Source organism: Oncorhynchus keta, chromosome 25, assembly GCF_023373465.1.
Source record: "Oncorhynchus keta strain PuntledgeMale-10-30-2019 chromosome 25, Oket_V2, whole genome shotgun sequence".
Classification (NCBI taxonomy): Eukaryota; Metazoa; Chordata; class Actinopteri; order Salmoniformes; family Salmonidae; genus Oncorhynchus; species Oncorhynchus keta.
Genome location: NC_068445.1, coordinates 2210270 through 2221636, shown reverse-complemented (window position 1 = coordinate 2221636; position 11367 = coordinate 2210270). Strand labels below are relative to the sequence as shown.

Below are 11367 nucleotides of genomic sequence, written 5' to 3'. Positions count from 1 at the left end.
AGTAAAATACATGTTGGATAAAAATGTAGACATAATACAATACACTAAACAAGGTGGGATCTGTTTGTGTGTAAAAAGTATTATGCGAAAAAAGGGCGGTAGAAACGCTTATGCGTAAATACTGATATAATAACCATCATATTGAAATAAACTTGTAGTCACGTGATATGTTGTGTTGTCTCCCAGTACGACTCGGGAAAGCATGGAGTTTATTAGGCTACAGTTTAAATAAATTATGATGAACTTGGCGAAAGTGCAAGGTGATGAGTTTGATGCTCCTTTCAATAAATATCAAAGGTCTTTCTCTGGTGACAATATGATGATCGATGCTTGACTGCCATTTGACAAGTAACAATTCTCACACTTTCGTCCATAATAATCATGTAGCCTATACCCTCAATGTATCTGCGATACCAGAGTAGGCACATTCGCTATACCTATGCAAAAAAATGTGACAAAACAAGGCCTAGAGTTAAAAATGCAATGGAAACCCATTTAACTTGTAGTTTTTTATTTTGGTACATGGAAATTTAACCGCAACATTTATTTGTTATGTGCACTGCGTATTTACGCAAAGACGCAACAAGTCAATTATACATAGAAAAACAACTCTGATGGGAAAAAGCGCATTTTGTTTTTATGCAGATTATAGAATATTCGCATAAATCTTTCCCCAATTGGATGGAATTGACACCCTAGACTGTGGCAACAAGTCAATTACATAGAAAAACAACTCTGATGGGAAAATGCACATTTTGTTTTTATGCAGATTATAGAATATTCGCATAAATCTTTCCCCAATTGGATGGAATTGACACCCTAGACTGTGGCAACAAGTCAATTACATAGAAAAACAACTCTGATGGGAAAATGCGCATTTTGTTTTTATGCAGATTATAGAATATTTGCATGAAAATCTTTCCCCAATTGGATGGAATTGACACCCTAGACTGTGGCAAGTGCACTAATCCAGTGGCAAACAACCTTTTAAGAATTGTACTTAAAACTGTTAGATATGTCCACCAGCATAATACCAGAGCCGGACACTCTAATATTCATTGTTTTAAATCTAAAAGTCTATCTGGTAAGAACACATTTTTATATACCAGCAACTCAAAGCCATACCAACAATAAACACTTCTAAAAAATGTCAAAAAAGCTGGCTAATGTGTGAAAAGTATAAACTTTTGCCTGCATCTATGTAAGTGTATATGTAGTTGTGTAAAAATAGGGACCACATTGCAACCCGGGTCACTTTTTTACTGCCAAATAAAATCAATTAATCCAAAATCTGAAACACCCAAAGTCGGTATGCTTTGTTTATTGGTTGTGTGGTGCATTGGCACAGAAACCTGTCAGTGGAAAATTCATTCCATATATTTTAATATAATGAGAAATATGGCATCAAAATGTTTTAAAAAAAATCAGATTCCTCTTGTTGGTCATTGTCTGCAGCCGGCTCCGATCATAGTGTAAGCCCTAATGAAACAGGCAGGGAGCTAGTCCGTGGTGGTCGACAAACACTCAACCTTCAAGGCCTGTAGCCCTGTGTGGCATCGACAGTGCCACAAAGGCATGCTGAAGTGGCAAAAAGTCAATATCCACGCTCATAAACACAGGGTCACTACAGTTATTATTTGTGGTCAAACATTATTTTGAGTTAACTCTATGAGTGGGCAGAGTGTGCGATGTATACTTTTTTTTTTAACAGTACAAGAGGAAGGTCATTTGAAAATATTTTTACTTTGTGGAGGGGGGGTGCATTTTCTTTATGACACCACCCCACCCTCTAGTACATTTCAAACTGTCCCTTAGTTTTATCAAATCATTTCCCAAATAACCTTGACAGTCCTTTCGTAACGTAATAATACTGTATATCCAAGACAATCCAGTCTTGATTAAACAGAGCCTACTGCCCTGATCCGTTGAAGTATTAAAAACGTCCTTGGCCGTTTCAACATAACATTTCAAGCCTTAAAAAAAAGGGGCAATCTGGGAGTGGCACATACATTTTTGGTCAACAAATTAATGATATATAGCAATTGATTATTGAAAAATATTACTTAAAAGCCTCATGAGCTTAGTTAAACTGTCTTACCCCATCAGGACCCAAAATATAAGCCTTTTTACTCCATTTGTTTGTAAACAATGTGATTGTAAACAAACACTGTACCACTTTTTTTTAAAGGAAAACATTCATTTTGATCTAATATATGGTTTAGTCTCTGTATCCATAGATCAGTCTATGAATTTGAGAATGGTTACATTTCTCCAGCACCATCCATCAACAGTTTACCAAAACAATTGCATGGTTAGCCGTTTTGTTATTGTTTGAGTCTCAGATTGCCTCTTTAAAATGGAGTGTACCCCATAATACTGATATGTCACTGAGCAAACCCTTTCTTATTTTTTCAGTATGCACAGCAGGAAATTCCTATTTGCAACTATCTTTAAAAAAAATGGCATCTTGTGGTTTCCAATGCTTCAAATGATGACAGTGGTTTGCCCAACGTTTGGTGGGCTGACAACTACATAGGAAAGCTGAATGAAAACTGTAAGAATGTTCCTGAAAGGTTGCTAAAATCTTGGAGTGGGGAACATAAGTCCTAAGGCTCTATAGTCTCAGTGCTGGAGAAAGGGGAGAGGAGTCAGGGGCCAGGAGAGAGTGCAAGACAAGCCTCAGAAGTATACTTCAAGCCAACAGGATCAGGCATCCAGGGACTGGTAGCCACCTCTCCTGACTTTACACGTGATCACACACACACTGAGCGTCCCGAAAATCTGAAAGGAAAGGACAAAGAAATGCAGTAAAATTCAGTACATTCAGTACAGAGTAAATTGTCTGGCACCAAAGATTAAAGTAGATTCACACATCTCAGAAAAGTCCCACTATCCCAATTCTGTCCCCAAGACTTTCACAGCCCAAGAATTTGGGGGTGGAAGGGGGGTTGTGCCTGGCCTCAAGAGGTGGAAACACAAAAGCATGTAGCTTCAGGCCAAACACCGGTGCAAAGCCTGATATTGGAAATGCAACATAATAAATGAAATGTTAAGTCAGAGAGGACAGCCAGGTAAAGTACCTTGAAGATGGCAAATCCAAGGATGACCAGCAAGGCATAACTCATCACATCCTGAAGGAGCTGTTCCAGCATACCCTCACAACCCTAGAGACACACACACACACACACACACACACACACACACGAGTAAGGACTAACAAATATAAATACAGAAAAATGGAAGAAATGATTGCGCTCTCCTCAGCCGATGTGAGCAAGACCTTTAAACAGGTCAACATTCACAAGATCGCAGGGCCAGATGAATTACGACATACTTTGAGCAAGCGCTGACCAACTGCCAAGTGTCTTCACTGACATTTTCAATATCTCCGTCTAAGTCTGTAATACCAACATGTTCCAAGCAGGCAGTGTCATAGGAAGGCCCTTAAAATTGTCAAAGACTCCAGCCACCCTAGTCATAGACGGTTCTCTCTGTTACCGCATGGCAAGAGGTACCCGGAGCACCAAGTCTAGGTCCAAGAGGCTTCCAAACAGCTACTACCCCCAAGCCATAAGACTCCTGAACATCTAAACAAATGGCGAACCCCCCCCCATCCCTTTTATACTGCTGCTACTCTGTTATTATCTATGCATAGTCACTTTAATAACTACCTACATGTACACATTACCTCAATTACCTTGACACCGGTGCCCCCACACATTGAATCTGTACCGGTACCCCCTGTATAACCTTGCTATTGTTATTTTACTGCTGCTCTTTAATTATTTGTTACTTTTATAATGTTTATTTTTTATTTTTTTAGGTATTTTTAATTTTTAACTGCATTGTTGGCTAAGGGCTTGTAAAGTAAGCATTTCACTTTAAGGTCTACCTACACCTGTTGTAGTCGGCACATGTGACAAATACAATTTGATTTGATATGAACAAGACAGACTATCAAAAATTGATCAAAGGCCAGTCATGCTTTGCATTTTTGTAAAGTAAGGTTTTGGGGGAGGGCAAACTGATCCTAGATCTCTGCCTAAAGGCTACATCTCCCCAGCGAGTTAAGTTAGCTTAAGAGGTAGCATTAGTTAGACGTTTACTGAATTGATCCATACCCGGGTATTGAGCAGGTCTAGCTGGTCCAGTTTGCCTGTACACTCTGTGTTGTTCCCTTTACAACAGGAGACGGGCACAGCGTTGTTAATGCTGCTGAACCAGGGGTTGGTAGTCCAGTTCTGGTAGGTCTGCACTCCACAGCACTGCAACTGTATACAGAGAGAAGAAGAATGCTTGGTAGTTTCATACCATTGCGACTTAATGTGGTTCATGTGTAGACTTATTTATAGGTCCTAAACCAGCTCCAAGCTGGCGAAAGCCTAGTTTCCTGTATCATGTAATCTTTGTGCAAGCCAATTATTTATACAGTATATGTCACACCTTGGTCTTAGTATTTTGTGTTTTCTTTATTTATTTGGTCAGGCCAGGGTGTGACATGGGTTATTGTGGTGTGTTTGTCTTGGGGTTTTGTGGGTTGTCTACGTAGTCTATGCCTGCCTGAGGCGGTTCTCAATCAGAGTCAGGTGATTCTCTTCTCTGATTGGGAGCCATATTTAGGCAGCCATATTCTGTGAGTGTGTCGTGGGTGATTGTTCCTGTCTCTGTGTAGTTGTTCACCAGACAGGCTGTATAGGTTCTCGTTCTGTTTGTTGTTTTTGTGTGTGTGTGTTTTTGTGTGTGTGTGTTTTTGTGTGTGTGTGTATGTATGTGTGTATGTATGTATATATATAGTTATTTCATGTATCGTTCTATTTCATTAAAGAACATGAGTAACCACCACGCTGCATTTTGGTCCAACTCTCTTTCGACAGACGAACGCCGTTACAGTATATATACACACACACAATAGGCACGGTTTTAAAGCCACTCAACTTCCATTTTAGTGCTCCCTCGCCATTGTAAAAAAGCTACAGAAATGCATTTATTAATGTCTACATTCGTTTTTGCCACATTTATTATATTACAGACACCTTAATGCATCATTTTTTATTATATTATGAGAGCTAAAAACATGTGTATTTTTAAAGCATTTTCCTTAATGTATCATTTTTTTAGAGAGTACTAATGTTACCGTCAACAAACAAAAAAATACTTAAATGCATGTAATTCTGTCCTTGAGACATTTAATTGAAATACAGTAGAATTCCATTCTTTCCTAGCAGGTTGACATTTATTGTCATGAGTCTTGCCCTGGATGCAGAACAGAGCAGTTTCCACTAGATAGGCCAGCTGCAAAGTCAAAATTGGCCATATCAGCAGTGTGGTTAAGTTTAGGGTTACAGTTCAAATCAGAGTTTATGACTGTGGCTCTGCCAGCTAGTGACCAATCTGCAGAGCTGCCTCCAGTACACGAGTCATCTCAATAAATGCCAACCTGCTTATACCTATGGGGGACTGCCCCTTCTGAGGAGTACCAACACGGTTGACCGGTGTCTTCAAAACCTCTCATTAGCCAATACATAGACAGCATCAGCAATCTAGTGTATACATTATTGGTTCCAACCGATGCTTGCTAGCACCAGAGAGGTTTAAAAATCGAGAGACTGAACATGCGATTTCTTCTTGTAACGCCCTCAACAAAGACTCAGACCACCATCAACGGGAGAGTGGCAAATTTCTCCACGAGGTCGGCCTATTTACAGGAAGTAGTCGCACATTGAGAATCTCGGTTTCAATCCTAGTAAGCCCCTGCTCGCTCAGAGATGGCATGATACTGACCTGAGACTGCAAGTAATCCACAGCCTGGGTGTCAGAGTTCTGACCATCATACTTCAGGAACACATCACTCATTGTCCGCTCCAAGTCCCCTTTTATCTGTAAAGATGAGGTATACAAACCTAAATCTATGTCTATTCAAATACTGCGCTGATACTCCACACATGTAATACACCTACACAAATTGAATACGCAGTGTATTATTTTATTGTAACCTATGAGACAAATGTGGAATTCACTCACCCTTCTTTGGTAGATGATCCCATACACTAGAGCAGTGACCTCTGCTGCAAAGATAGCCAGGATAACCAGCAGGAACTGGAAGGAGAGGGAGAGACAATAAATCAGCAAGGAGAACGAGAACAAGGGGTGCAGCAGGACTTCAACACAAAGATCCACAAAGAGCGTACAATGTATCAGGGTTGGGGTCAATTCCAAATGTAAACAAAATTACAATTTAAAAAATGAATTGAAAAGCATTGAAGAGACTTGGAATTACAGTGTACGTCCTGAATTGACCGCAATTCTAATAGAATTGGCCCCAACCCTGCAGTGTATGCCTCCCAACTGGCACCCTATTCCATATGTAGGACATAGGGTGCCATTTGGCACACACGAGTGTTATTACGAAAGGCCTGGCTGGCTGCACCACCAGTCTCTCCTTTCACCATCACCAAGGTGTCTGAGGCTTATACTCACAAAGCTAAGGCCCACTTTGGATTCTCTCAGGGTGGCGTAGCAGCCCACAGTCCCGATGATGAACATCACCACTCCCACAGGTATGATGATGCCTGCCGAGATGAACGTGTACTTATCCTGCAGGAAGTTGTCAAAGTTGCTGTAGCTCTTGATCACATAAGAGCCTACATAGACAAGGGCACCCCCTGCAGCCTAGAGGGAAGAACACAACAACATGAGCACTTTATACAGCTAATCAAGGTAGTGTTGCCTATTTTCCACACGTCGCCAGAATTGTGCACGTGCACACTCCCAATCATGGATTTAAAAGCATAGGATTGGTGTAAGCATTGGCTGAAGGGAGTTTCCACCATTGTTAAATCCATTTCACAAAGTATGAAAGCGCACTCTTCGGGAGAAGGGTGGACAATTGGGACACAACATGGGTGAGGCCAACTCATACAGCTGCAGAATTGTCCTACGAATTGCAGTGTATATAGTCAACTCTCAGGTCAAATTAGAAGTCATCTCTGTAAAAAAAATCATTGAATACTTGGTTATTGCACAAGGTATCTAAAGAGAGATTTTTTCAAAAACAAGGGATTCAGAATGCCCTTGGTGACTGCCTTTAGCAGTTCTCTTTAGCTTTCTTTCTCTCAAATCCACTGGAGGTTTATTCAGAGTTTAAATGAACATTTCATCCACATTACATATTGGTTTCCTTACCCTGTAAGCAGTCGAAGGACAAGGTAAGACAGGAATCCATGCTTTGGTTTTGTTCACCTGACCACTGTCTCCACATTTTTGTGATCAGGTGGTGAGCTGCTCATTGCCTAATATTCCTTTAGATTCAAAGCTCCAGGGCACATGACCCGTTTTCCCTCACAATGAGTCATGAGATCCACCACCAGCCCACCCCGAGTAGAACGCACACTCCACCACCACCACCACCCCCTAATCCTTCCAGGGACATGTGCCTCAGATGAGTGGAAAAAATAAAAAGAACCAGACTGTAAGTTTCAATTTCTTGTTATTTTGTAAAATCGTCAACGTCTAACTGACATTCGACCAGATTACCTTCTGCATTGGCCGCATTGCTTGATTTAGAAATTCTATAGAATTAGATTTGAACAACAGGGAGGGGGGCACAAGGACCGGAAAACATCCAGGGCATTTTTTCTAACACATAGGCCCATTTTTTTTTTTTACCCTTGAGGCCCCCATACCGGCCCAGAAATGGTAATTCTGCATTACAATAACAAACTATTTAGACAGGCCCACTTGGCTAAAGATGGGCCTGCCCATCTGACATTTGCCAGAACTCACCTAGCTAGTCTGTCTCTGGATTAATCTCCAATTGACAATTGTGGTGTGGTTGGTGTCACTTATGTGCAGTGTCGATCAACCTCATCTCAGACGATTTCGTAACTTTCTGTACGTAAATCAAGACACTACATTTAGTATGAAATCTTAGGTTTGGTATAGTATGTATTAATTTGTGGAAGTCCATCACTCATTTTGTATGACTTCCTGAATTACAATTCATATTATGTTACACATTTGCAAAACAGATTATGTGTTATGAATTCTAGGTTAAAGGTTAGGGTTAGCTAACATGCTAAGTAGTTGTAAATAGTGGGAAAAATGCTAATTAGCTCAAATTGGCCGTGATGAGATCAGAACTCATGCCTTTGGGTTGCTAGACGTTGGTACCCACTCTTCCCGCCAACCAACCACCCTACTTTCGTTTTTGCCTTATGTAACCATACCAAAGGTAACATATCATACAAATGTGGATGTCCCGGATTTACTTTTACTATATCTCGTTTGTGAGACCAGGCTGTGTTGATATGCACCTGGAAGTAGGTCCACTTCAGAGACTTTTGAGAATGAGTATACTGCGAGTAAGGAGATGTTGAAATTTACGCATAAATACAAACCAAGAAGAATAATTCCTTCCTCTAACCTGTTGGTAATGTTCAATAAATCATGCACATTATTTAATCACGATTTGAAATCGATATTAGATACCGTACAGGCCATAACATTCAACAACCTACCATGTCCATTGCCCAACCAGAGGTTTCGTTTCAACAAAAACTGCTCACCATAGAGGAATTTAGATCAGTGGAAAGAAGTCGACACAGAAATCAAAGGAGCAACAGAAAGTCGACCAAACACTTACCCAAAATATTAAACTTAGAAGCAAAATGACTATTTTCGATGTAACAATTCCGCAATCCATGTTGATATGGTGGTGGGGAGCCTTTCAGCTGGTCTCTGTTCTGATTATAAGGGGGTTCTGACTGTTTTGAGCATGAGTGGCTTGCTGACACATGATCACATACGTGTAGAAGAGCATACTGCGCACAGTTCATGTAGGGGTCCTAATGCCGACCCTTTACAATTGTATTGCTCCATGGCTACGTTTAGACAGGCAGCCCCAATTCTATTCTTTTTTTCGACTAATTTGTATTTTATCACATCAGATCTTTTCCAGAGCTGATCTAAATGGTCAAAAGACAGTCATTTCAGTCAGTTGTATTTTATTTGAACTGTAGTTATTTGCATTAATTTCATTTTGATAATCTAAAATCAAACATATATTCCATGCACATGATTGTTTGGGGTCCAGATTATGGTTCGATTACATCCTTTGCAACGATTTCCCTAATAATTCTGTTCACATGGACATATCTGATATGCAGAAAGTCGCCAAACAAAAGACACGTTCTACCAAAGTGACCATGTTATTTTTGTGAAGACGATTTGATTCTGAGTTCGGATAAAGTTTCTATATGAAAACTATTTCTCAAATGCATTTCCCGAACTCACTTCACTCCGCAAAAGAAGCACGCTGCCAGTGCAAGCACATCCACAGATCAAATATACCTATGTGACTCTGATTAAGGCGTTTACGTGCCCTAATACTTCGAAAGATTGGGCAGACAACCAGGTGATTTAATCGGTGTATACATACGTCGTTTACGACATTATGCTGATTAAGATAAAAACAATGTTTAACTGTTTAGATGCATAATACCATACTCGGCATATGAATCCGTGTAATATTGAATTATTAGTATGCATTTACGATAGGGTGCCTCTCTCGACCTGTTCTTCCGCGTTCAAAATCTCTCCGACTTCCGAACTCAAGGGGGAAAAAAACAACCAGCCCGGACCAGTTCTCAGTCAATCAATCAAATGTATTTGTAAAGCCCTTTCTACATCAGCCAATGTCACAAAGTGCTATACAGAAACCCAGCCAAAAAACTCCCTAAAGGCAGGAACCTTGGGAGAAACCTAGAGAGGAACCTGGTTGAGGGGTGGCCAGTCCTCTTCTGGCTATGCCAGGTGGAGATTATAACAGTACATGCATGGCCAAGATGTTCAAACGTTCATAGACGACCATCAGGGTCAAATAATAATAATCACAGTGGTTGTAGAGGATGCAACAGGTCAGCACCTCAGGAGTAAATGTCAATTGGCTTTTCATAGCAGAGCATTCAGAGTTAGAGACAGCAGGTACGGTAGACAGAGAGTTACAGGTACGGTAGACAACGCAGGATGCAAAACTTTGAATTTTTCAATATAAATTACTATACAAAATTCTTGCAACTAATAGAATGTTATATATATGGAGGATACAATCTTCCCAGCTTTGCAGATTCTGCTGTGAGGATGCAGAGTCATTAGATCATTTATTTTGGTATTGTCCATATGTAGCTCGTTTTTGGTCACAGGTCCAGGAATGGCTGAAGAATTGCAACATTTGTCTAGAACTAACGCTGCAGATTGCAATGCTGGGTGATTTGAAAAGCCATAGTCAATCAATAATATAATTATTATTTTAGCAAAAATGTTCATTTTTAATATACAATCAGTAAAAGCTATGAGAATAGAAAGGTTCAATTATTTTGTGAAGCATCACAGCACAGTTGAAAAATATATGGCAAATAGAAATCCAAAATGGATGATGTTGAGAGATAGATGGGAGGGGTTGAATGGAGCTGAAGGGTGAGAGTAATATCAAGATAAACCATGTAAGACATACAGGGTCTGTAAAGTGTATATAGGTTCAGAACTGTTGTGAAATAGCACAGTTACAAATAGAAATCAACCTGGATGGACATCAGAAATAGAGGAAGAACTCAAAACAAACAAAAAATAATTATTGTAAAATAGACTGTGTCTGTAAAATGTGTATCAGATGTATAAATTGAAGGCAAAAGCAGAAGTGTTTATTAGTTTACTCCAATTGGGGGATCGGTGGTAGGTTTTGCCGGGGGAATAATAATAAAGGTATATTCTTTTAAAAAGTATGTATGTCTATATAGGTATGTGTATGTATATATGTATGCATGCGTGTATGGATATATATATATTTACCCCAAAAATATATGGGGGATTGGAAATGATGCAGACAATTACATTGATGGAAGCAACATTCTTTCTGCAATATTAAGCTGATCCACCCCTTAAAATAATTGTAAACATTTTTTTTTTTAAAGAATTACAGAGCAGCAGTAAGATCACAATAGCGAGGCTATATACAGGGGGTACCGGTACAGAGTCAATATGCAGGGACACCGGTTTCCATAGCCGCAGGCAGAACAGTTGAAACTGGAGCAGTAGCACTACCCGGTGGAATGGGGATAGCAAGGAGTCATCCTTAACCAGTCATGTTTAACAAGTGAAGAAGTTTTTGGTGCTCCTGGCTGTTAGTACATTACGATGTTCCCATTCATGTTTTACTACTGCCATCTATTGGTGATGTAGTTTAAGCCTTTAATCAAATTAAATTGTATTTCAAATCAAATCAAAGATTATTTGTCACATGCGCTGAATACAACAGACCTTACAGTGAAATGCTTACTTACAGGCTCTAACCAATAGTGCAAAAAAGGTATT

The 11367-nt window shown here is 39.8% G+C and overlaps 1 protein-coding gene across 1 annotated transcript; it reads right to left on the bottom strand.

Annotated features, from left to right (window-relative positions):
* Positions 1–494: 494 nt before the first annotated feature.
* On the bottom strand, positions 495–8816 carry LOC118358003 (tetraspanin-36-like). The gene is made up of 7 exons (XM_035735348.2): positions 8642–8816; positions 6478–6669; positions 6022–6096; positions 5782–5877; positions 4122–4271; positions 3081–3164; positions 495–2781 (listed from the first exon to the last, which is right to left on the bottom strand). The coding sequence occupies exons 1-7, from the start codon at positions 8699–8701 to the stop codon at positions 2707–2709; spliced, it is 732 nt and encodes a 243-aa protein (XP_035591241.1). The 5' UTR covers positions 8702–8816; the 3' UTR covers positions 495–2706.
* Positions 8817–11367: the final 2551 nt, after the last annotated feature.

Excerpts from the sequence above, each read along its gene's own strand:
- LOC118358003 (XM_035735348.2), bottom strand. The coding sequence starts at position 8,701 with ATGGATTGCGGAATTGTTACATCGAAAATAGTCATTTTGCTTCTAAGT. Across the intron at positions 6,670-8,641 it reads TTCTAAGTTTAATATTTTGG|GCTGCAGGGGGTGCCCTTGT; the intron begins GTAAGTGTTTGG and ends TCTTCCCTCTAG. Across the intron at positions 4,272-5,781 it reads TGGATTACTTGCAGTCTCAG|TTGCAGTGCTGTGGAGTGCA; the intron begins GTCAGTATCATG and ends CTCTGTATACAG.